We start from the raw sequence: 26,988 nt of genomic DNA on the forward strand, positions 1-26,988 counted from the left end.
CTCCGCATCACAAAATGGATGTTGCTGCCACAGACACAAGTCTGACCTCCTGCTGCTGGGAGTCCTCCCAGCAAGGGAGGCTCGGACAAAGGGTTTCCTGCCTGGGGAGGTGCCAGCACCACCCCAGACAGGACTTTGTGTATCCAGATAGGCAGGGCTGAAAGGAATGAGACATGCCTGGGGCGCACAAGGTGTCCCTGTGCATACCCCGGTTCAAACCAGTTGCTGGGGCACTCCAGCCCCAGCTCTGGCGCGAAACCTGACAAAGGATAGGGGGTGTAACCACCCCCCTGCCTGGTCCACCCATGGGAGGGACCTAGTTGCTAGTACAGCCCCCTTTAGCAGAATAAAGGTAGGAGCCAGTCCCATTCCAAATTCATCTGAGGCTCGCAGAGCCTAGGGCCTGGAGACCCCCGGAGTGACAAGTCACGCTCTATAAGACTTGCTTGATTAATATGTAAATATATCTATATATATCCATCTGCATATAGCGTATGTAGAGTGGGCATGCACTATGCAGGCTGGCAGCTACTCTTTATGCTCATTGTGGCACATTCCTTGGTTCTGCCAGTCAATTGATCTTGCACCCATGAAAAGGGCTGATGGACTTATGGCATCAGAGTTACCACCAGGAGTGACTGCTGTTGTTTTAAGCACACACTTGACCCCCAGCTCAGTTTCTCATATTACAATCACATATGGCTCGCAGAGGTAATGCTGTGGGGGGGGGGGGGGGGGGGGGAGGGGATAGTGGAGTCCGACATACGACCTCAAAGGTGAAAGTAAATAAATAAATAAATATTTGCAGTTGTTTGTCGGCCTACACTACCCGGGCCCGCCCTACCCCATTACCTCTGCGAGCCGCCACTGATTACAATACAGCCACCTGACTGCTTTTCTCAAGTCTTACTAGTTGTTCCATCTTCTAGAGCAGTGGTTCTTAACTTTCTGACTTCTGTCGACCCCCATGTAATCATTATTGGAATCCAGGGACCCCCACTGAATCACTTTTGGAATCCGGGAACCCTCACTTAATGATTACTGAAAGCAGAGGAACTCCGTCTAAGCATTTGCGATGATTTGAACCACAAAACGGTACAGAAAATATATAGAAAGAAAAATTAATCAAACAAATACACAAGTGATTAGATATTGTATTTAATTCATGGGCAAATATAAAACAATCAAAATTGTAATAGGAAGGTTAAACTTTTCTAAATTCCATTGCGGCCACTAATCGTCCATACTATATTATTTTTAAAGCACATTCTCTACTATCACAAATCAATTTGCAATACTAACTTAATTTTTAGCTTCTAATTTCAGATTCCTTCACATTTACAGAACATTTTAATATTTTATATTGTACATTTTGCATCCTCGTTTATATACACTTTATTATTCTGTTAATATTATTTAATTGTCTATGTAGTCTTGGACTCGGTGATTAGGATTGGCGGAGCCTCAGGCGTCCCCTGACCACAGGTTAAGAACCACTGTAGTAGGAAAAATTTGGGGCCCAGCGACATGGAACTGCAGAATGGTTCAACTGCATATTTGCATTTGCAGGAATGGTTTCTTGTTCTCCATCTTTATATGCTGTATCAGTAGAACCGGCAGGTCAAAGTTCACGGTCTGTCCGGCGATCTGGTCGAAGGTGCACCTCCACAGGAAAGTGGTCACTCACTTCCAGTGCCTGTACAGAACGCAACAAAATCAACATGTTGGAGGCATTGGGCTGACAGAAGAAACAGACCAATTCAATAGAAATACATGTAAAAGGTGCAGAAAAAGCAATCGGTTATTTGGGGGGAAAAGGTGTGAAACACGAGAATCCGTGAAAGCGCAAGGGACATATATATTACTGTTTCTTAATTTCAAACTACAAACCTTCAAGCAACCTACATCAAAATGTAGTCACTGTATTCATGTTGCATTGTTCCTGAAAGTAAGAAAGCCAGAATTTAGAAAGTAAGCTAATTTAATTGAGTAGGGTCTGTGTCCCACTTGCACACATTTCACTTTTTCCTCCTATTTTGAGTGAAAGAATGAGAGCTGCTTCCTCTAGAGGGATCCCCTGGATGAGGACAGGCAGATCCCCACAGCTGGGGTAGAGGGAGACAGATCAAGTGTTCATGTGGTTACAGAAAGCAGTTGGATTGGCTGCAGAGTGCCATGCCAGAGGGAGAGTGGTCCATAATTTAGCAGAAAAGTAATACAAGCATCTTCCGCTGGTCCTGATTCTCCTCATCCAGGGAACAAGAAGAAGCTCAGCTGATCATTTTAGCATTCTGGGTGGAGAGTGACGCGGAAATCTGTTTCAAAGGCAGATGGACCTTACTTTATGGATAATTTGTTGTAGGTACCAAGGCTTTTAAAAGGGTCCTCCTAGATACAGGGTGTCTGGCCAGCTGGGAAGAAGCAGATCGTGATGACGCACCCAAAATTAATCTAGCAGCATTGCTTCGAAAGAGTAGGATCTTGAGAGAGGAATTTCACAAACTAAGACAGTAGTGTTGCTATGGTCAACCCTGGACAATATTATATCCTGTATCACAGTTTTGCTAAAAGATAAAGAAGGAAGAAGAGGGACTCTACACAAGATTTGAGCACCAGAAAAAAGATCTGAAAACTGTTGATGTGAGGGGTAAAAGGCAGAATATTCCAAGGTTTTTGTCCTGGGTGGCACGACAAAGTGGACGACCTACTAAACGTAGCCATAAAGACTCCGACAACAGTGAAGTGGGACCTCTGAAGGTCAGTACCTCCCTTTTCTTGGTCATTAATTTTAATGGGGTAACCCAGTGACCCTCAGAACCTGGGTATTTACGTAGTATGCAAATAGTGGTTCTGTCGGATTGTACTCAATTACTTTGTTCAATAGCTACTTGGCTCAGTATTTTCTCATACGTACTTTTTCTTAACAAACATGGAAATACTTTTATGAAAAATGCACACACCAAACGTTTTTTCTGTAAGCAAAGTTGTAATTATTCACGTACTTTGCAAAGCTTTTTTCTTTTTTCAACATTAAAAAATCGGTTGTCCATACACATTGAAAATATAATGACAGTAAATAAGTGCAGCAGTGAATAAACGTGATCTGTAAATAATGGTGACTGTTGTAGTGATACAGTTTTGTGGAAATGCAATTAGAAACAGAGGCCCAAAAATAACTTCAATTTTCTCAATCAGTATAGTTATTCATATTTTTCTGTTTGAGATGCAGTGAGGACCAATTGGTGGATTAGCGTCGACGTTTCGACCCAGCGGTATGGTGCCTTTTTATTAGCAACCGTTTCGGGTCTTCATCAGGACAATAGGGGGGACAACCTGATGGAAAGGTACTGAGGTGTCTTATTTGTAACCTCCGTGAGATGATTCTCTCCTATATTGAAGCGTTGTATCTTCGTTAAAAGAATTTATCACCGTCCGGTGATGTATTCCGGTTTGAAGTGCCGCAGCCACGATCACTTAAGGAGCATGACAGCAGACGTCTGTATTTCTCTCCCGTTCACTTTTCTTGGTGGCAGCTTCAGATAGTTGTTTTGCATCCATTGTGGGCTGATGAGAAGACTGTGAGAAGCGTGCTGTAGAGAAATGCTGGATACCAGTCTTCTCAACGGTTGGATGCCATCAACACAGCATTAAAACGGAGAACCAAGAGAACGACTAAGGAATGCTATGGGAGTCATATGTATGTTGAAAAGGGTTGGGCTAAGAGCTGAGTCCTGCGGATCAGCAATATCAGAAGAACAACAGATCAAGAAAGATTTGATGAGAAAGAGACAATCCAGCGAAATGCTGGGCTATGAGTCTGGAAGTGGGGTCAGAAACAATATCAAATGCTGCAGAAAGATACAATAATATTAAAGCAGCATCTCCGCACCGATCCAAGATAGCACGAAGATCGTTTCAAAGCCGCATTGAGAACTGGCTGTGGACCGTTCACAGGATGAAATCCAGCCTGGGCTTGATCAAGAAAGTGCAAGTTGGTGGCCAGTTGCAGATTCAATTACTTTGAAAAGGAAGAGAAGGTCTAAAATTTGGCAGAATGGACGGATTTGCACCAGGCTGTTTTAGCAATGGCAATAGAGAGAAGTGATGGTGGAAGAAAGGGAGAGGTTACACCTCATTCAGAGCTGGGGCAATGGCACTGACTACCATTTGAATGATTGTCACTGGAATAGGATCAAAGGACATCCAGGTTTGCTAAATTCATTGCCATTAACCTAGTGTCAGGAGCGAGTGGTTGTAGATTAAAAAAGGGTCGATGAAGCTTTATCACCTGGAGCATTATGGTCAGGAGTTGGAGAAAAATGAGCGATTCCCACATACAGACTCAGAATCAGAGGAGGAACTATTAGAAACATACTGTAGGGGTGTGGCCAAGTTGGCGGAGAGGTGTGTTGCATCTCACTCTCGCGGGCCTGAACGCCTCTTCCCACTTCCACGCTCGACTACGACCCACAACTATGCCTTTGAAGACTGGAGCTCCCGGGGACACCTCTGGAGCACCCTGTAACCCGGGCATTATCCGATGGAATGGGGAGGGCAGCTTGAGTGGCTGTAGCGGCCCGGGGGATGCTGGGCCATGAGTCACAGAGAGAGGGCTGTCAGAGGGGAGCCAGCGGGCGGTTGCGCATTGCTTTCTCGTTGAAACTGGGAAGTGAGTGCTGGCGCTGCAACCCCCTCTCAGAGCACACCTGGGGGCAACGTGAGGACTGAGACTCCGTGAGGGTCCTGGGGTATGTGGAAGTGCGGCAATGCTGGCTGGTGGATTACAAGCTGCATGCCCGTGGCCTACTTATAGGTGACTGTCTGGTGCAACTGCAGTGGAGCTGCCATGTGCCTGCAGCCAGGGTTGGCTGAAATGGGCGTGGACCCCGACTGGTGCTGTGGGGCAGAAGAGTGCTCATGCTGGCCCCAAAACTCAGCCGTTGTGCACTTGGGGGGGGAAGAGCAAGAGACCTGAGGTGTACTGTTGACCAGCCCAGCTGCATTGGGCCCCAGAAGAGCAGCAGCACGTGGAGCTAGGAACATTGTACACGCTGACTGTGAGTACCGCAGGATCCCCCCTTTATGGGGCAGCATTGTGCGGGGACCTGCTAGGGACGTTTGTGTTGGAGAACATGACTTGCCCCCCTGGGGGGAAGATGGCAGTCCCTTGGCCCTACTGCTGCATGGAAGAGACCTCAGATCATCGCCGTCTGGCACATGTGATCCACTACTTGAGATGATCGGGTGCCACTGGTGATTCTGCCCGGGACCTCCTGTGAACTGGCCCTGCCATCCTCGAATTGAGGAGGGGATATTCATGCCCCCTAAAAAGAATATGTTCTCCCGTGGCAGCCTTCTCAAATACCTGGATACGTCCTGGACGGGGTCTGCAGCCTTGGTACCGACAATGGCACTCACCAAATCAGGTCTGTGTGAGAGCCTCCGCACCTTCAAAGCAGAGCTCATAGATGTGCTTATGCAAGACTTCTCCAGAGGCTTAGTCGAGCTCTGTGCAGACTTGACTAGGAAGATTGCAGAACTGCGCATGGATGTGAATACTGTCGGCCAATGAATCCTCAACACAGAAAGGCAACCAGAAGCTGTATCGACCACCCAGACTGCCACAACAGCCAGGTGCACAGCACTGGATAAACTCATGCAAATGGTCGATAAATTGGAAGATCTCAAAAACCGCTTGAGGAGTTAGAATTTATGGCTCAGAGAACTCAGTAAAGCGATCCCGGATGCCAATCTGGAAACATTTGTGACTGGCATGCTGCTTACTGGGTGATGACTACCCTAAGATTCGAATTGATAGAATTTATCGCACCAAATCCAAGACACAATCCCAAGGGCCTCAGACTACTAGCCAAGTTCCACTACTTTTTGGTAAAAGAGGAAATCCTGCGGAGAGGTGAGCTTCCAGGAATATTGGTGCGTGATGTACCAAGATGTCTCTCATTTTACGCTACAGTGATGAGCTGAGTTCTGCCCCATCACACAGAAAATGCGGGAGAATGTAATCCACTACATGTGGACATATCCATTTGGCCTAGCCTTGTTACTTGGTGACCAGCGTCACACTGTGACGGATGTACGGAGGGCCCGGGTCATGGCAGGGTTCCCCTTTGTACTCAGGAACCTCAGATTCAAGAGCATCCCAGAACCCGGAGAATAATTGGCGACAGCCCTCGTGGCTGGGTTCTGGGGCGTGGCTCTGGGACATGGACAGTATCTGCCGCCTGAATGTCAGAACCCCACTGGAGGTCGACCTGTGGAGTAAAGATACCAACCCATGGGATCAAGAACAGATGTTGCTGATGCCCGGCACTCCAGCTTGAGGGAACAGAGCCAGAGCCTTTGTTTACAACTATGTGAACCTAGTCCCTTGCATGCTTGAGCGCCTCCTGCAAATACTCAGAGCTGCCCAAGAAGCAGATCCAAGATGCTCCACTACAGGCCAGGGGTTCAAGAACAGCTATGACTCCGCAGGGACATGGGAATCCCAACTGCCTCCACGAGAGGATAGCGCCTATATGCACGGCGCAGCCGCCTCATCTCAAATAGGCACAAATGACTAGAGCATTTGGAAGCTATCTACTTGAGCTACTGAAGGGAGCCGGCGGGTGCTGGGGGAGGTCTTGTACCCCACTTGGGTGGGCCCGCCATGCCTGGGCAGCTTCGGCTTGCGCTGGGGGCCGATATAAAACATGGGTCTTTATGTTAGGTTCTCTGTCCCGCCTCTGTCGCCTCTGGGGAGGACAACTCTGCAGACCCTACCCATAGAACGAGCCGTGATGAGGTAGCAGAGGGCCGCTGTCCAGAATGAATGTCCTGAGGTCATTGAGTGAAAATGTTAAAGTGCATTGTTTGTTATGTACTCATCTGCAATAATGGGGTTTCCCATGAGTTGCGCAATGCATCAGAGCAATGGTTTCTTTGGTACCTTTTGTTATAAAAAGCAATGTAATGCTAATTCCTCTAGTTTATTCTGTTTCTTGTTTAAAAATCTACAAATAATGTTTGGAAAAACATTCTCCGTACCTCACCCTCACATCTTACTCTCTTTGTCTTGATAGTAGGGTCTCTGTACCTCAGCCCCATTGTGTGTTGTTGCCCCTATGAGGACACAAGTGTTTGCTGCATTCAGTTATAGGGGCGAGGATATAAACCTTACTGGGGGACCGCGGCAGCCGGGCTGGGCAGCTTCCCTGTCGGGACATGGTACCCATGGCTCACGGTAGTCTGCCACTCCACTGAACAAACAGGACCGTAAATTAGGAATTCAGTTAGTACTATTGTGAGTTGGAGCATCTGTTAACCGGTGTCCACGTGTCCCCCAACTTGTATGCCCCAGTCACTCACCTTCCTTTCTCATGCTTCTGTAGATGCTGCTGCAAGGATTCTAAAATGTGGCAGAGATAGAAAATCTTCATGAAACTTTGAAAATGTCTGAGAATCTGTAGGAAAGTTCCACATTTAGTAAATTTGCAAGAATGTGTGTTGAAGCATTTAAAAAAGTTAGATATATTTCTGTGGCTGCAAAGGATTTCCAAACTGGAATCAATGTCTAAAATGTATTTCAAGTGGAACACAGGGGCGGCTCCTCCATGTGGGCGGAGGAGCGTCGCCCCACTGCTTTCTCGCAGTGCGAGAAGCAGAAACATAAAATGGTATTATAAATAACATTTTATGTTTCTGCTTCTCCCACTGCGAGAAAGCAGAAGGATTTGGATGGGGGGCAGGCGGGTGGGCAGTCCTGCTCTAGGGCAGGAGAAGAGTGCAGCCTACATGGAGAAAATGGCCTACCCATTGCAGCATTGTGATTGGCTTAGGGAAGGGGAGGGTGGCTGCCTGCGAGGACCCGGAGCAGCGACGATGTGACGCAGGACCGAACATGGCTGTCGAAGGTAAATTTTTATTTTTTATTTAAAATTATCTACACCCCCCCCCCCCGTCCCCCATGACCCCCAACCCCCACCCGCGAGTCATGCCGGCCGCGACTGGTGAAACAACAATAAGGGTAAGTTTACCTTGTAAGGGTTGCTTTTTTCAACTGTATGTTTGCTGCTTGTACGTTATTTACGTATTCTCTTTTAGTCGCAGATGCAGAAATTGTTCTCCTAATGGACGTTAGTGTTTTCATGTTAGTGTTGGTGCTATTAATTTTCGGTACTGAAATTTGCAAATAAAGAAGTTTTTGAAAATATATAAAAAAGGTAGAGTTCTGTAAGATGTTAAACGAGGCAGGTGGTTCAATAGAGAACTTTGAGGTCAATAAATATGTTAGAGAACGGGGTTGAACTAGGAATGGTAAGGAGCCCACGTTTACAGCAGTGCATTGATTTCACTATGTCTGCAGAAGTCAATCATTTGTTGCATCACAATTAGAGGTGTGTGAAAATACAGTTATGCTGGCAAAGTTGTGTGAGAGTGACTAACTATGCAACTTGAAGAATTTGCAAAGTTTGTGACCTTTAAAAACTTTCCCTGAAAGCGAAATATTATCTAATTTATTTCCTGAGATTTTAGTCACAGAATGTTTTGTTTTGCAAGATAATTCTTAGAAAAAGCAGATTTTGCAGGTATTTTGTAGGCACAATCTTACTGTATTTCTCAGCTACTTAGAAGAAACATTGAAGTTGCCATTGCACTAAAATATTTATGAAATGGATGAAAAACAGCTGCCTACAACTAAACACCAACAAAACAGAAGTACTCATCATGGGCCCAAACCCCAACGCCTGGAGCGACACCTGGTGGCCCACCGCCCTCAGAAACCCGCCAACCCCCACAGACCACGCACGCAACCTGGGAATCATCCTGGACTCCGAGCTCAAAATGGACCGCCAGATCAACTCTGTCTCATCTTCCTGCTTCCACACCCTCCGCCTCCTTCGTAAGACCTTCAAATGGATCCCCCTCGAACACCGAAAGACAGTCACTCACGCCCTGGTCACCAGCAGACTCGACTACGGCAACGCACTCTACGCCGGAATAAACAAAAACCTCATCCGGAAGCTACAGAACATCCAGAACGCCGCCGCAAGACTGGGCCTCAACCTGCCAAAACACTGCCACATCTCCCAGCACCTGCGCACACTCCACTGGCTCCCCGTTGAGGTGAGAATCACCTTTAAGATGCTCACCCACGCACACAAGGCCCTCCACGGCACCGGACCAGCATACCTGAACAGCCGGCTCAAATTCCACGCACCCCAAAGGACCCTACGATCAGCCCAGCTCTCCTACGCCGAGGTCCCCCGCACCAGAAAGACCAGATCGGGATACCGCTCCTTCTCCTTCCTCGCGGCCAAAGCATGGAACGCCCTTCCACTCCACCTCAGACAGACAACATCGCTCCCCACCTTTGCAAGAAACCTTAAAACCTGGCTCTTCGACAGACCCCCTCCTGGATGGACTGGAACCTGCACCCCCCCCACCCCTAGCGCCTTGAGACCCTTACGGGTGAGTAGTTGCGCTTTAACAAACTCCTGATTGATTGATTGAAGTCCATCTTGAACATACCCTTCTTGCTATCCGCTGCTACCCGTATCATTCAGACCTCAGGAGTAGAGAGGTGCTGCATTAGGTGAGTTTACGCTATAAACGTACTAAAGCAATGCTATTGGGAATCATATGGTCTATACAGTGGTTCTTAACTTGAGGGCGGGGACCCCGGGGGTCTGCAACGCTTATTCAGGGTGTTCGCGACTGCTTAGAATATCAAATTATATTGATAGAGTAATAAAGTATATATAAACAAAACATCTAAATATGAAATTGAACATTTTAAATCATTCAGTAAATGTGAAGGAATTTTAAATTGGAGGCTTAAAATGAAATTAGTATCCTTAGATTGATTTGTGTGAGCAGTGCAGGAGCATCAAACAGAATGCAACATGGACAATGAGTGACCTGTATTGAATTTAGAAAAGCTACAACCTTCCCATTAAAATTAAAATTGTGATTTTGTTTTATATTCGTTTGTGAATTAAACAACATTTTTAATAATTTGTGTATGTGTTTAATGAATGCTTATTTCTGTATTCATTTGTGTATTGTTTTGTGGTTCAGACATTGAAAAAGCTTAGGCTGGTGTCCCCGTCTTACATATTGACTAAGTGGGGGTCCCCGGTTTCCAGTAATGATTAAGTGGGGGTCCACGGATATCAAAAGGTTAAGACCCACTGTACTAGAAGCATGAAGTTGTCTGTACTCCCCCTTCACTCCATTAAAGCAGACATTGGCCGCAGTCTGGGCTCTTACCTCTTCCTCGGACAGCCCAAGTTTCTTGGCGAAGTTGAATGGCTTGGCAGAGCCGGGAACCACGCCACGGAGGAACTCATCTCCGTGGACCACGATCCTGGGGGCAGAAGCAGAGCAGAGTGTACGGCAAGAGTCTGACACCAGTGTCTGTGTTTTAGTTCACATTTTGTAAGGCTGAGCGTAATTCTGTACGAGTACCGCGCGATGCTCAAGAGAGGGATAGCATGTCACATATCTGAGGCTGTGGAGCATCAGGAACCTGTGTTTTGGCTCCCACACTGTGCCGTTAAGATACCTCAAGCCTTAGTAATGCAAACCATAAACACACATCTCTACAGAGCCAAGAAATGAACCACCACTTTCTAAATGGCCATCACTCTCTGCATCGCTTTCTTCATCACCAAACCAAGAGTCCAACAGTGGCACCTCCTGGCCATCAGGACATTTGGAAACCCCCAACCCTACCACCAGACCCTGAACCCTGAGGGCTCCCTACCTGTCGTAGGCGCAGTGGGTTTTCTGGCTGACGGTGGTGTCAGCCTTGTCGTCGATCAGCCAGTGGAAGCGGTCACCGCTGCTTCGCCGGATGCTCCTCCGGTCTTCCATGGTCAGGTAGGCGCATGCGGCGTTCAGATCGCCCAGTAGCATAATGTTCTAGGGAGACAGAGAGGGCAGGGTGAGTGCTGTGAAGCCCGCAGGGCATTTTGTGGATCTGCTATGATCTGCACAGCTCCTCAGAGCAGGGCTCTAAAAATTGCTCTTTTTTTGGCCGATCATTAGCAATTTGTGTGCTAGACCTCAATAAGTAGGCTTTTGCTCTCAGAAGCAAATAAACAGCCACTCTTACCAACAGTCACTTCAGAAAAATACCAGCAGCCCCAAGGGGTCTGCTCACTCTCTTTCCGTCTGCAGCATCTACATACAGCGATGACTGAAGATCGGAGTCATCGAGTCCGGGAACCTTCAGGGTAAATTCAAGGAAGAAAGCGTGAGAAGACGAAGAGGTGCAACAGGTCTGGGAGGATGATGGAAGCAGCCCTGGAAGTTAACACACCCTCAACGAAAGCAAGCCCAGACTTGAAGCAGACCGACAAGGCGGAGCAGCCAAACCTGAGGACAAGCAGGAAAGGGTAAGGCAAAGGAAGGCACACCTCAACACAAGGAAGAAACTCTTTGGATCCCTCAAGGATGACGAGTATATCACCACAGATTCGGACAAAGACATTACAGAAGCACCAGCGAACTCCAGGAAAAACACAGAGGCTACACGTAGAGATCAATGGACTGCGGGAAAGCAAACCAGCGGAAGGACAAGACATCATGTTGCGGGATGAAGCAGAAGTCTTTATTGAGGACACACAATAGGAAGAATAAAACTGAACTTTTTGAAAAAAGAGTGGGCAAATGGTGCATTTTCAAGCACATTTTAGAAAAGCAAAGTTGTATTGTGCGCCCTTCCTGCCAGTATGAATGTCTGTGCATTTTGGGCAAACATTGAAGTGAGCACAAATCGAGTTCTCCTTCTCCCATTTTTATTGTTAATTTACTGCTCATCAGACGATTTCAACACTCCTTATTACATGACATTTTTCCAATTAAAATGTGCCTCAATCTGATTTGTTCCACCAGTGGAAATTAATCTATTTATTTTCACATGTACTAATGCTGAGCTATCACCCAGCCACTGCTGCCTTCGTTCTTCAGCCCCTGCCGCCTAAACAAGCAACCACACTTTTGTCTCATCCCCACTTCCTTCCCATCACACTGAGCCCACCTGATTCTTTATTTATTATATTTTGCCAAAAGTATCTGTCATAATGGCTCCCTAATTCACCTATGGCCAAAGATCTTTAAACAAAATCTAGATAGTAGCATATAAGCATTTACTTCAGTCATAGCCCCTTAACAGCGTATATACTCGTAAACCATTGTAATAGCCTTAGGTCAGGATTCCCAGTGGGGACCATTTTGTTTAAAAAAAATTATGCATAGTGTGGATGCTGTTCAAGTTGATGTTTTTTTATTTTTGTGGTCCAATATGTGTCAAAGAAATTCTGGCAACATTGGTGAAGGGGATCACACAGAAGCTAACAATTTAAGCTCAGCACTGCTTATTTATAATTGCAGAACTTTTATTTATTATTATTACTGTATTTATACAGCCAGGACCGGAGTAGCGGAGTGCCTCAAATAAAACAAGATTACACAGAACTAGTTAGCACAGATAACACTGTGTACATGTCTAGAAGTACATGTCTAGAAGAACCGGGGGTAGTTTAAAATTAAATAAAAATTAAATAAAAAGAAAACTTCCCTGAGCGGGTCCTGGGCCGGGGTCCCGCATTGGTGCCTTCAACTTCTTCTAAACAGAAACAGCCGCGTCACTGGCAGCAACCCCTCTCAGCCAATATTGACACTGCTCCAGCAGCGCCAGCATTGGCTTAGCGGGGATACTTGCCGCCAGCCCTCCCATTAGGAGACCAAGGGTTGCGGCGTTGATCAACCCTCGCTCTCCCAATGCGCAGCCACCAGCCAGAACAAAACACTAGTGCGCATGACTGGGCAGGTTGGAAAAATTCTCCGACCTAAACCCAACATGTGCACTTGTGCTGCTGCCTGCTGTGCGCTCCGTGCCACCCCCTGGTTTGACAATGCATGTCAGTCAGCATGATGCCGGACCGCCCACCCCCTTCAAACTCTGAAGGGGGTGGGCGGTCCAGCGTCATGCTGACTGACATGCATTGTCAGTTCAAACAGAGCCGCAGAGGGAGCTGCGGGCATGGCTTGTGGGTCAACGCCCCAGCGCCCTAATGAACGCACCGCCACTGGTGATAGGTGATGATTTACCGTATCTGAACCAAACACGAATCTCAGACAAAAAGAAAGCATTGCCGTTCCTTCATGAGGACCTCTTGCCTTCACTAGCATCCAGACATCCATCTGTTATGTTACAAAGTGAAATCCAGTTTTATCATCCAATGTTTACTTAGGTTTTGTCTTTAGGTCTTGTACAAAATAAGTTTTGTGTCTAGTGAGGTATCATGAGCTGGGAGGGCAGAGTGACCACCTTGTCCAGCCATAAGATCTTCAAATTTCTAACATAGTTGCAAATTGATGTGATTTGACACAATGATCATCTACGGCTCTTGTATGTTATTGTATTTAGGATTCCATTGTAAATGGTGTATGCTGGTTGTGTCTGTGAGTGAAGTGGTGGAATGTTTGATATGGTGAGTGACTGTGAGTACTGAATGATTATAAATATGTACAGTTTAATGTTTTATCAAAAGTGAAAATAGTTTTGTTTGTTCATTGTAGATGTCCAAAATGTAAATTTGGTGAAATTTAACCTACAAATGTATTCAAGAAAAAATAAATATATTGATTAATTCAGACTGAACTGTTAGTCTCGCACCCACGTTGTGTTTAAATCCAATGTGCCGTAGCTGAATGAGTAGGATTTATTTGAACAGTACTGGCAATTGTTTAGTTTTCTATTTGGTCAGTGGCTTGGCCTTACTGTTGGGAGCCCAAACCCAGTGGTGCTGGTTACTCTCTTATTCGTTGTCATCACCCATCATTGTGTTACCTTCACCCATTCGGCTTTCTGTACCACCCAAGATGGCCGTGACCTTATTCAGTAAGAGTGCACCCAACTGCTGGCCGAGGCGGACTCCCATTGGCAGCAGGGGAGAGTCCAGTCACCACCTGCCCTCATGTGGAGGGCATAAACCTTCCAAAACCGTCTTTTGATTGTGTAGGAAACACTGCTGCCAAAGGGCTAAGTGTGTTTGTAAGCGCGCCAAAATAATACAGCAAACTCATGGATTTCTGTGAAAGTCAAGGGGCCTCATTTATGAGGCCTTGCGTCAGTTTTGCGCTTCCGATGCGTCACTTTTTGTGACGCATCGGCGGCGTAAAACATGCCTCCTGTTGCGCACTATTTACAAAGTGGCGCATTTAAGCAGATGCGTCACTTTGTAAACCCCTGCGCTACATTATACCTGCGTCAGGTATAATGTATGCAGAGGGGGCGTTCCCCTGCAAAAAGCCTCGTAGAAGTGACGCAGTGAAATCTATGAGATTTCACTGCGTCACTTCTAGGACGCCGTTGCGTCAAAATCTTGCGCCTGCCTCACACCAGGCGTAAGACTGATGCAGGCCCTTTCACATGGGGCTTGCCCCATGTGAAAGGACGCATTGCTGGAGTTGCGTCACTTTTGTGACACACTCCAGCAATGCGTCACTTTTGTGCTTACAGGTACGTCAGAAATACTGACGTATCTGTAACTCCTTGCAACATGATGCGTCATACATTAAATATGACGTATCAGGTATGTCGCAAGGAGGGTGCACTGAGAAGTGACGCATCACTGCTTTCACGCAGCAATGCGTCATTTCTTATAAATGAGGCCCCAGGTTTTTAGTCAATGGAAAATTCAAACATGGTAATCTGAATCAAGGAATTTACAGGTTTTCTTCAATGTGGGCAAACTTTATGCTGGGATAAAGTGTGGTATGTTTGCACACGTTGGAATGATAATCCAAGCATAACGTTCAAGACAATAACTTACACTTCACATTTTAAACATTTATTAACAAACCTGCTCCAAAACTCTCTACCCTTGTAATAAATTCCAGTCTCCCATTAAATACTCTTGCTTTTAAAGTAGCATTTGATTTTTCACAACCTTATGTCTTCAGTGATTTGATGTTGCTGGCCAGCACCCCAACTCTCACAACTGTTCCAGCACCCCACTCTCACAACTGTTCCAGCACGCCTGCACACTTTCAGCAGTTTGCCAAACTCAGTCAGCACAAATGTTTCAGCAAGGGTGCAGTACGGTTCCAGAGACTCATTTTTTGCATGTTTCCTTTCTTTTGAATTTTTAAACTCAATTTTATATTTTTGGATTTCCATTTTGTGACTTGGTTTCTCCTTATTTATTTCTATATATTGTTTATCTGACCTTTAAGTTATTTTTGATTTTATAATTTCTTAATTTTGCTGTTTTTGTTTCAGTATTATGGTAAGATCCCTGTTCCCACATCCCAAGGTACCCGTATACTCCCACGCCCACCATTTGTGTTTACCCTTTCGTTGTGGTCTTCTTTAGTACTTTCTGTCTCCTACTGCTTGCCAGCTTCCTTTGGGCATTGCCTTCTCTCTTCTTACTGATCTGGGCTGCGTAAGGTGGCCAGTCGTCCTGCATTTAGCAGGTTTGTCCTTCAGTTCTGGCTCCTGTCTTTCTGCCCCAAAAGAGACACAACTTGGCACCCATTGTCCCGCATTTAGGTTCCCTGCCTGTTATAACTCTCTGAAAGGACAAACAAAGCTCACTCTTTACCCCTAACGAGCTGCAAAAGAGGCGCCTATCGAGGTTGGAACTGAAGCCCTGGAGGTGTCCTTGAGGAGCAGATTCAGCGATTAAGATGCAAATCCAGCCTCCTGCTGAAAAACAGCCCTGAGGGTGCTGATGACTGCCATGCTGGGGACTTGACCTGAGAGACTGGACTTATTATTATTATTACATTTATTGAGCGCACAGCTACCCGGAGGTTTCCCGGCGCTTGCCTTGGGAACCCGTCCTGACTTTTCCCTGTGAGATAGCCCCTACAGGGCATCCCCAAGGTGAAAGCCAGGCATCCCGCCGCAGGGGGGCCGTTGTGGAGATTAAGCAAGCTTAATGCCCAGAGCTGCAGAGTGAGAACCCATGATTAAAGCAGGCACCGAAGCGAGAATTATCGAGTCCGTGGACATTTGAGCTCAAGACCCTGCCGCGTCGGGAATTGAACCCTGGTCCCGGGTCTGACCTCAGCTTACGGGTCTGCCTGCTCTATACCGTGAGCCACACTTCTCCACTTAGTGTTTATTTGTTCCATTAAGAGTGTTTTTGAGTACTGACCTATTGTCAGGTCAATGGATAGCGCCTCGAGACCCTCAATGGTGATTTGCTGCACTTTATAAATCTGATTGGATTGGATTGGAAGGAGAGTATTGGTCGCCCAGGATCAAACAGTTTGTTAAAGCAGTAGGCCTCAAACTGCAGCACCCTGCTACTTGATGCAAAGGTCATACACCACATTGCATTTTGGTAAATATATATTGGGACTGGGAACTTCTCCATCCCCCAGGCAATATGCAGTCCATTTTCTTAAACACACGATTACTAGCTGCTTTCGATTTGACTCTAAATACTCCCAATCTCGCCAAAAAGGAGGGCTGGGGAATGAGAACAGAAAATGCCTGCCCAAGAGCACACAATGTCCAAATGAGAGGCAGTGATAAAAAGCTGTGTGTCCTGGGTCCACATTTCCCACTTGTCCACTAGACCACAACCGGAATAGCAGTGATTCTGATGGCAAGTCCAGGAGACTGCCCTTCCAAGGAAAAGTCACTGTATGGTGGGTCCTGCCCAGCTTTAGAATACAGTGTTTATTTCCTGCATACTTGGGTGAAAGAGTAAAACTGAGATTAGATGCCAAGCATTCTAGGTCTAGGGTAAATCATGCCCATTGGCCAATTCTGTGGCAGAAGGTGGTTTCTGGACATTATGCGTAGTAGAAACTGATATTTACCACTGGTGTTTCAAAGCATAAGACAATTTCTTTCAATTTGTGTACCAGAGCGGTTAATTTTTTTTACTTGTCTTTTAAAAGTTGCAATAGCGAGCAGTCAAGACTTGCTTCAGGAGGTGGTAAGCGGATTGAAACTCGAATACAGTATGAATAGTAATCAGAGGCCAGATGTACAAAGCATTTTTGTGATCACAAACGGCCCAATTTGCAGAATCGGGATGTTCGCAACAGCAAAAATGCTTTTTCAAATGTTCAAAAAGCAAAATTCAATTCAGTAACTTGTTACATTCTTCCTACATACATCCCAATTTAGAGGGGTGAGGTTTAGAATGAAACCCCCAAAAATTTGCTGTGCCTCATAGTTCACTGTTCCCCAATAAACACCTTCTGGTGTCTCCACATGTGCAAAGTGTCTCCATGTGCAAAAAGTGTCCTGCAAAGTGATAACGGAAAGCTGGCCGTCCTAAGCAGTGTAAAATCCCCAGATGGCCACTTATCTCACTCCCAGCCCTGCCAAGTTTCACAGGTCCATAAGGGATGCCCTGTTCCAGTCCAGGTTTTTTGTTTGAATTCTGGGACTTGTAAGCCCTAGTTAAGTCCCAGAATTCAAAGAAAAAATCTGTCCTGGAGCAGCACATCACATATGGATCTGGGACACTTAGCAGCTATGCAGTCCCTCACGCCACTTGGTTTCTGATAGATAGTGGGGTCCACAGACATGCCAAAAGACCCATTTCGGTGGGAGACTCACGATTTTTCATGCCCAAAAAATTGTTTTATTTTGGCTGTCTCCAGCCTGGAATTGCCTCTGCTTCAATAGAAGCCAATGGGGTAAATACATTCTCCCAATTCTTTTTCTAAAATCTCCTACTTTCCTCTTCTAAAATGTTGGCATGTATGGGTCCATTTCTAGGGTCAAACACGGCTCACCCTAGACAACAAAGAAAGACTCTGCACTCGACCCTATACCACCCCCGTCTATCAATGCTACCTATAGTGTCGTGGGTTGTACGGACCACTTACACTAATGAATTAAAAGAAGGGGAGCTTGTTTCCCCCAGAGGTGCCGTGATGTCAGGAGTTTCATAAAAAGGCGAACAGTCAAGGTGGGGCAGGCCAGTTACCCACTACCTCTGTGTGATTATTCTCCCCCCTCTCATCACGTGACATGACAGAATACATTGGGGAAATCTACTTATGGGCCCTGGTCAGTGCTGCCTTGCCAAGTTTCACAGGTTAACACATGATGCATACATGGCATGACACATACATGGCAATAGACCCAATTCAGGCGGGAAATTAATTAATTTGGAACCTCAAAATGGCTTTATTTTGGCTACGCCTGAAGTCAGTGGGAGAAATACAGTCTTGCGATCATTATTTTAAAATCTCCATCTTTTCTCTTCTAAAATGTTGGCATGTGTGATGATATGCTGCTCCAGTCCAGGTTTCGTTTCTTTTCTTTCTGGGACATGCAGTCTTGTTTATTCATTAGAAAATAGAACTAAAAGTCCCAGAATCCAAAGTAAAAAACTTGAAATGGAGAAGCACATCACGCATGGACATGGGAAATTTGACAGTTATGTACTGGCACCAGATTCTTCCTTACCCAAGCTGATTACGATTTTTCTTTATATTTTTTTAATTTCTACAAACACTTTTCTAATCTTTTTTTTAAGCTGTGTTTTTTTTTTTTTTATTGAAAAACATCAACATTAACTCTGCCATCATTTATACAGTCCACTAGTCCCCTCCCCTGCAGCAAGCTACTGAAGCTCTACCTCCGTCTTCCATTTCTCTCGCACTTCTTCGATGACCCGGAAGAGCTTGTGGATTTCCTTGGCGGCGTCGCGGGGGCACGCGTGCAGGGACACCAGCACGAAGTCTTTGATAACTGTGGGAAGAAACCACAACAGGGTGACATTGTTGGATGTAAGTGCAAAACCTTATATAGCCAGCAGAGGGCGCCATTGTAGCGTGCGTGACCCCCTTACTTCCTTTCATGTAAAATGCATTTCTGCTGCCTCAGGGGCAGGCCTGTAAAGGGAACACGAGAACTGTCACTGCCCCCTGAGGCCTGAACCTTTAAGGTACGTGCGTAATCTAATATACATAAAAAAAGACAACAATTCTGTTGTAAAGAAATTGGCAACAAGGGCAAATGTGCTAGTAAATATGTTTTACCTCACCTGTCACAAACGTGTAAAATATCAATAGGTTAAGGCACCTGCTACAGAGCTTTTTATGTACCCCCGAGTTTTGTGGAACAATGGAGGTATGAGCAGCAGTCGAAGTGCATTAACATAGTATGGGAGCTGTGACGCTGCAAGCAGTGAGGGTGGGTGGGGTGAGTGAGCGTGAGGGCGGGGTGAGTGAGCGTGAGGGCGGGGTGAGTGAGCGTGAGCGTGAGGGCGGGGTGAGTGAGCGCGAGGGCGGGGTGAGTGAGCGCGAGGGCGGGTGAGTGAGCGCGAGGGCGGGGTGAGTGAGCGTGAGGGCGGGGTGAGTGAGCGCGAGGGCGTGGTCATGGAGAATAGTGACTTGGGGCCAGATGTAGGTAAATCCGATTTACCGACTTTTAAATACCGAGTCATACCGATTCGGTATTTAAAAGCCGGTAAATTGGAAGGAGGCAGACGTAGGTAAAAAATTACCGAATCTGTAAGAGTCGGTATTTACCGATTCTGTAAATACCGAATCTGTATTTCCCATTGATTCCTATGGGCCTTGAAGCCCATAGGAATCAATATGAAATACAGATTCGGTATTTACAGAATCGGTAAATACCGAATCCTGCAAGGGTGCAGGGGGTGTCACTTTGACACCCTCTAGCACCCCAAATCTGGACTTGTGTGCAATGTGGCACACAGACATGCCCTAAGGGCATGTCTGTGTGTCACATTGCACAGGTGTGCATGCACAGATGGGCATGCACACCTGAATTCGGTATTTTACCACCCAATAGGATTGGGTGGTAAAATACCGATTTTTAAGGGCCTGTGGCACTCTTAGGAGTGCCACCTACATATGGTTTTTCCGAATCGGTAAATATACCGATTCGGTATTTTACCGATTCTGTAAATTTACCGATTCGGTAACTTTACAGAATCGGTAAAATATAGGCCCCCTACATCTGGAAACCCTAATACCGGTCGGTAACGGCCGAATTCGGCCGTTACCGACCGGTATTAGGGCTCCTACATCTGGCCTCAGGTCCGTATTAAGAGATCCCAGTCTGTGACATACAACACTGTGAACATGCATGTCATTATTTTAAACTTGCAAAACAGAGTAAATATTTCACTGGCTTACTACTTCAGTTGCAGAAATCCAGGGTGACCTGCAGCTCACACATTTCAACCCTTGGAATATAGCTCAGAGAATGATGACTTGGCATCAAGGAACTGCATGCAAACTGCAAAGCTAAATCTGGATACCTTCCTGTGTTTTTCCCAATCTTTCCTTATTCTGGGTTTGCTAAAAGGGTTCCTTCGGGTAGTAATAAAGTCTTGTTAGTACGCTGCTATATAAATAGGTATACAAACAGATTGTTCTGACGTTCTTAGCGTGCATGCATATCTCTTATATACAAAGCTTAGAAAACTAGACAAAATTGGGAAAAACTGACCAAATCTTAATTTAACTCTTCACCGCCTATAAAGTGACAAGCAGATTGTCTTTGTTTCCTGTCATCAAGGTGATAGGCTCTAGCTAGCTCCCAGACAGGAAGAGACTTGAGCAAAAGTAGTGTTATTGGTTCTTTAAGTGAGGCATTTGTGTTGGGCGTAGCTGGAACTGAAAGTAAGTTACCTCACCTACAGGTTTATGGACAAAGTGCCGGCACAGCTGAATGTCCCTGGGTCAGCACCGGTACAAAGTCAGCACATTTCACTAAGTCTAGCCTGGTTCCGGTTCAATGAAAGCTGCAGGCTCACATGGACCCCCCTCATTTCCTGCCCTGTACCCAAGAGATAGCTCTGCTGTCACAGCCTGTAAGATGAGCTTACATTAGGTATGTCTCTGCTGCTTGAGACTGTAAGCTGTGTCCTACATAAGAGACTCTAAGGCACATGTAACGTGAGGCATACTAGTCTATACCTGAGTCTGTATAACTTGAGGGGCAGCTCTGCTGTCTGGGGCCTGAGCCTGTAAAATCTTTGTAACTTGAGAAATTGCTCCAGTGGTGGAAGAGGTGTGGCGCAGCGGCCAGGACGGCTGAATGCGGAGCACAGGGGCTCGGTTCAATCGCCAGCGGCAGGATAGCCCTGCACCATGTGACTCTAGGCAATAGCTCGCTTCATCTTCCTGACGACCCCCAGCGCCTTGACACCCTTAGGGGTAATTGTTCACGCTTAACAAATATCAGTTTTATTTATTAGGGGTGTAGTGAACCTACCACTTTAGCAGCTACAGCTGGGGTGCTGTTTTTTTGGGCCTCTTATCTGGAACTTGGCAGAGAAGAGATAATAATCAACTAAAAGGAAGAAGGAAAGGTGGGCTTCTAGAAAAGGGAAAGAAAGATGGACGAGTGGATGCATTAGAGGATGAAAGGACGGGTGGGTAAAAGGATGGATAGGTGGGTGAAAGGATGGGTGGGTAAAAAGATGGGTGTGTGAAAGGATGATTAGATGAATGGGTTAAAAGATGGTTGGGTGTGTGAAAGAATTGATGAGTGAAAGGATGAGTGGGTAAAAGTTTGGATCTATGAGTGGGTACATAATTGTGTGGATGAGTGAGTGAGACGTTAGATGGCTGGGTGGGTGTATGAGTGAGTGAAAGTATGTGTAGCTAGATGAATGGATGGACGGTAGACTCAATGGAAATCTGAGAGGATGGGTGAGTGAGAGGATGGCAGAGTAAATAGAAATATGAGAGGATGGATGATGGATGGATAAATTGATGGACAAAAAGAACAATTGATGGCTGAAAGGCTTTATTGATGCATGGGTAAGTCAACTGATGAATGGATGAATGCATGCATAGATAATGGGTGTGTGCAAGTATAGATAAATGGATTGAATGACCAAAGGATGGATGGAATGGTGAAATATTGAATGATGAATGGATAGATGACAGAATGGTGGATATCAGCAGGTAGATGAAGGGTGAAATGATCATGGATAGATGCTTGGATGGAAGTGACGAGGTAGCTCTTCTAGGGAGGTTTGGACTCACATGCTTGGTGCCATTTGACCTTTGGTTCAAAGCGGGGGATATTTTTGTTTTCTTGCTACTCCGGTCAATGCATCTGCGGTGTAAAGGCTCAGTCAGAAAGTTCTTTCCAACCCGAGACAAAGTTCTGATGGTAGGGCCATGAGCCAGTAAGTTCTGTCTATTGTGAGGGATAGCTCTGCTGTCACAGCTTGTAAAATAAGCTTACATTAGGGATATCTCTGCTGCTTGAGGCTGTAAGCTATGTCTTACATAAGGCTAACTCTGGAGCTCAGGGCTGTAAGGCACATATAACATGAGGGACATTTCTCTAAACCTGAGTCTGTAAAACATGTATAACTTGAGAGACAGCTCTGCTGTCTGGGACTAGGGCCTGTAAAATCTATGTGTTGCATTCATAAAAAAGTACTTATTTAGGTAAATATATCCAGTAGACGTTGGTATTCTTAAGTTGGTATTTATTGGTTAAAATAGGTAAGGTAAGAAGGAGTAAGGGAGAAGGAAGGTGGCCCCACCGGGAGCAGCATCCAGCTGCTCAGCCCACTCAATCAAACTGACCACACATTCAAACTATGCACACAGGAACATTCCAATGACATCACACACACAGGCTGAGCAGCAGGGAAAGAGATAAACAGGATATAACACTATGTTACTTGAGGATTACCCCTGTGTTGTGAGGGCTCAGCCTGAAAGTTCTGTACAGCCCGAGACAAAGCTCGAATTGGCAGGGGCGTGAGCCAGTAGGAGTCCTAACTTTACTACTCATAAACTGAGAAAAATCCTATCTTTAAGACTTTTGGTATTCACAGAGGGCATTTAGTAGTCCTAAAGTTAGGACTCCTAACGTCTGTGAATACCGAAATGAGTAAGTGCTTTCTGTGAATACCAAAATGAGTAAGTGCCTTCTGTGAATACCAAATTGGTAGTAAGTTTAGGATTTTGTCTTAAGTTGGTTCTGTGAATCAGGCCCATGGAATTTAAGATCACTGGTGGGCAAACTGCAACTTTAGAAGTTGCTGCTTTAGTTGCTCAAGGTTTCCAGTGCCCGATTACGGTTGCACACAATCACTATCCTTACAGACAGCCTTCGCCCTCCTGGGGAGATGTGTCAATGACTCCCAGGAAAGGACACAGTAGACGCCTGTGGGGAAGAGGTTTTACCCTGGAAGCCATACGGGTCTTGGCCCAAAAGGAGACCTTCAAAAGAGAAGGTGCCTTTGAAGGAGAAATGGGGAACACTTGGGAGAGGGACTGCTCTGTTGTTTACACAGACAGACTGGCACCAGGGACAGGAGAGGGAATAACCAGTCGTCAAACTGTTTTATCAGGGGCGTTTGGTCCTCTTGGTAGCCACACCTCTGGGTTAGGCTAGGGAGCTCCATATGCTGAGAGAGGCGTTCTGTCATTTTCAGAGTGGGCAGAATAGAGACTTCTATAAAAGCTAGATGCCACACTTTGCAGGAAGTAGTCATCGGAGTGAGGGCACTAGCAGCCCATTGGCTAGTTACCGCGACCTCCCCTGAGGGCATTTTCTGAGCATAACAAGGCCACCCCTGGCAGCCAGAACACAGATCTGAATGGACTGGAGAAGGGAACAGAGGAAGGGCCGCCCTGCTGCACCAAGGACCCGGTTAAGAGAGGCTGCACTGACGTGGACTGCATTTGTCCCGATCATGGAGACTCTGGAGCCAAGCCAAAGCAAAAGACTCAAGGGTCAGTTGGCTGACCACCTGTTCTCAGTACAAGGCCACCACAGCTGAAGAAGCCTGCTGGGGCGAGTTGGTAGCCCAAATCTTCTAATCAATGCTCTACGCAGTCATGCAGCGCCAGGGGCCAGGACCCTCTGCTCAAAAGTTGCCCCTGAGTCTGCTGGAGCCAGAAGAGTTGTCAAAGTACAGCGTGGTCACCCAGAAGGCAAGATATCACCCAAATAAATATTCCTCTTTAACTGTGATACCAGGTGACTGGACTTCTGCCAGGCTTCAGATGACCCCAAGAGTCAGACCGCCTTACCAAGCCTGTGGATTTGGGAGTAGCCGCAGGAAGATCCCCATCTATTGCAACGCCTCCACAGCATCCTTGAGCATGTTGAGCATCATGTATCCCTTGCATCAGGACCACGTCTATATGGCAAGGGGATACAATGATTGCAAGCGACTAAAGACTGCTTCCTTTATGGAGGTAAATGTTTCTGAGGGCCTTGCCGGTCCTCCTGACTGGCTCCCTTGCAGAGCAGAAGTTGCTCACCCAAAGTAACTCAAAATAACCGATTTGATACTTTCCAAAGTTTTCTTCGAAAGAGTTTCCAAGTGTCAAATGTGTTGGATTTGCTAGTGCTTAATCGCTGCAGAGTAAAAGGTTCATATTTTACTGTACCATGTAAATTCTGTATCTCTGGAACCCTCTTGTGTATCTTTATCCTTTTGGTGTCATAAATGATATAAAACCCAATCTATTTTTATAAATGTCAGAATTCTTTGGCCCCCTGTGTATTTCTTCTTCAATGCTTTTGGTGCTGTGTAAATACTTTACACTTGTTCCTTTGTGTAAGCCTGACTGCTCAGAGCCACAATTACCCAGGGTTGAGCGAAGGGTTTCACAAATGAAACGTACTGGTCCTAAAGAGGTTGCTAAGTGCATTACACAGTGAGGCCACACAACTGCACCATATACTACACCCCATTTCCTCACATAAGGTGTTCATGCTTCAGAGAGAGGCCTGGAATACCTTTTAGTGACCCGGGCTCCACAAAAGCTTCTCACAGCTCATGGAATATATCGACTGCCTCATGCACCTGCATAAGTATTCCTCCACTTTCACCCTTGCTGGCTTGCTCACTCGTGCCCGCGCTCTCACGCTCATTCTCACACACTCACTTACTCACAGGTGAAGTTGGATATTTGTTTGCACAGCCCCCAGGAGATAACAGCTGTTTATCGTGTCCTCCTTTCACACAGTAACAGGGTCCACAGCCTGACCCACACATAGCTCCTCGCAATGCTCAAGCACTATTGTCTAACACCGAGGTCTATCTTCTGAATGTAGATTTTAATAAGTGGTGAAGGCGCTTCCCATGGCGTGCGTGTGCCTCGTACGCTGCTGACTCGCTGCCATTATATCCTCTTCATCGGATCTGCTGTTGGTTTGTTCTGAGCAGCCCGCATTTCCTACCCTGGAGGCACCTGTTTTTGGAGAGTAGAAGCGAACAATGAAAGGTTCTCGGGCGAAAGCGTCCTCCTCGTGGTCTTCCTGACCCTGCACGTACTGGTACGTGTCCGTCACCTCCACAACATCTGGCCTATTGAAAAGGAAGAAAAAAAGGCAAACTCAGAATTTAAGGTGAGCTTTCCAGGAAAGTGTGATAAGTCCATACATTGCAAATATACAGCCTGGTCCCACCCACGTGGCTATCTACACTATGCACATGAGCCGACTGGGTGGAATAAACACCTCTTTTCTTCTATGCCCGGTAGACTCTGCCTCAGGATGGTGAGGAACACTAGGGTAGGATTTTCAGGGCTGTAAGAAAATTGAGCTGGTTCAATTTTCTTCTGGATCACATTTATTAGGATGTTCTCTCGAGGCAATTAAGATTTTTATAGAGGATCTCAGGTTTACATGAGCCACCTAGAACCAGAATGAGATGCCAGGACGGAGGGACTGTGGTACGGTACCTGTAGATGAAGACATACTGCTCCTTGTAGCTGTTCCGCCCAAGCCTCTTGCTCTCCAGGTAGCGGTACTTGTGGTAGGCATCATACCTGCCGGGCAGAGAGGGGAGAAAACACAGCGTAAGTTCCTCAGTATGCCTGTTTTATCTGATCGCCCCTCAACCCGTGTCCTGCATTAAGTTTCTTAACCATTTCCAGTGGAGGATGAACCCCTAGCCTCACATTGCCAGGGACAGTTTGCTGCGTCTGCATATTCAGGGATCACTGGTCCACCCGGGGATGTTTCTGTTTGCAGTCCACCGTCCCAGATGGGCGGCCCTCCTTCTCCTTTTTGGGTCCCAGGTGATGGAGCTCCCTTCCCGAGTCTTTGAGATGCTGTGCCTCCTTATCAATCTTCCGTAAACAATTGAAGACCTGGCTATTTAGCTCTCTTCTCCAAGCTGTTCTACCTGTCCTCCAATTTCTGGGAAACCCTAGGAATAGCTATGCGCTATATAAGAACTCAACAAGCCCCAGCGAGGTCATCTTGCAGTCTACGGTGTTCTATTGACTGTGTATTGGCGGTGGGCACCACCGTGAACGTTCTCAACCCACACGTGATACAAGGGGACCTAGCTGTGATCCCCTTGCAGTCTCCATCTTCTTTGCCACTTCAGGGAATGCGCAGGAGGGTAGATTGCTGGACTCTTGTCTGGAAAAGAGGCAGAGGACGCAACATGGTCATCAAGCCCCGGCTGATGGGAGGTGGCGAAGATGCCTCCAAGGATACATATCCTCTGAAAACAGGAATCCCTAGAAGCAAATTGGACTAGAGATTTAGGAGGAAGCCCCCTTTCTTTTCATCAGACCAATGAAAGTTCTACTTGTGGAGGGAGGGAGGGTTAAGACCTTCTACCCAGCAATCAGGAAAAGAGTGGGGTGTACATATGAGGGTGTTATTCCATCCCTTTGTATTGTGATAGGTTCAGCATGAAGACCTTCCCACTACCACTGACGGAGATAAAATATGGAAGAAGAGAGAGGGGGCCGGATTACAAGTAAAGGAGCCATTTATCATACCTGGTAAATAACAATACCCTGGGGTTCTTTATTTATCGGGTGCGATATGTAGCACCTGTTATGAGTTATTGGGGAATAACATGCAGATTTTAACACACCAAAATCCATATGGGTTGACCTACCGAAATGTAACTAATGTTGCTTTATTTAATACATCCGATAATTATCAGATGCATTAAATAAAACCAAACTCCTGATTCCATCATGTGTTAAACATGGATTTACACATTGGATGAA

At 46.2% G+C, this 26,988-nt stretch overlaps 1 protein-coding gene across 1 annotated transcript in view; it reads right to left on the reverse strand.

Moving 5' to 3' along the window:
* Positions 1-1,145: 1,145 nt before the first annotated feature.
* Positions 1,146-26,988, reverse strand: part of LOC147684365 (deoxyribonuclease-1-like) — a 49,609-nt gene continuing 23,766 nt past the window's right edge. The window contains exons 4-9 of the mRNA XM_086940283.1: positions 25,696-25,782; positions 25,204-25,319; positions 18,630-18,742; positions 10,766-10,923; positions 10,270-10,366; positions 1,146-1,696 (exon numbers count right to left, since the gene is read on the reverse strand). Coding sequence (XP_086796409.1) covers positions 1,622-1,696; positions 10,270-10,366; positions 10,766-10,923; positions 18,630-18,742; positions 25,204-25,319; positions 25,696-25,782 — 646 coding nt within the window. The 3' untranslated portion in view covers positions 1,146-1,621. The remainder of the gene's footprint in view (positions 1,697-10,269; positions 10,367-10,765; positions 10,924-18,629; positions 18,743-25,203; positions 25,320-25,695; positions 25,783-26,988) is intronic.

This window comes from Lissotriton vulgaris, chromosome 10 (genome assembly GCF_964263255.1).
Source record: "Lissotriton vulgaris chromosome 10, aLisVul1.2, whole genome shotgun sequence".
In the NCBI taxonomy this organism is placed as follows: Eukaryota; Metazoa; Chordata; class Amphibia; order Caudata; family Salamandridae; genus Lissotriton; species Lissotriton vulgaris.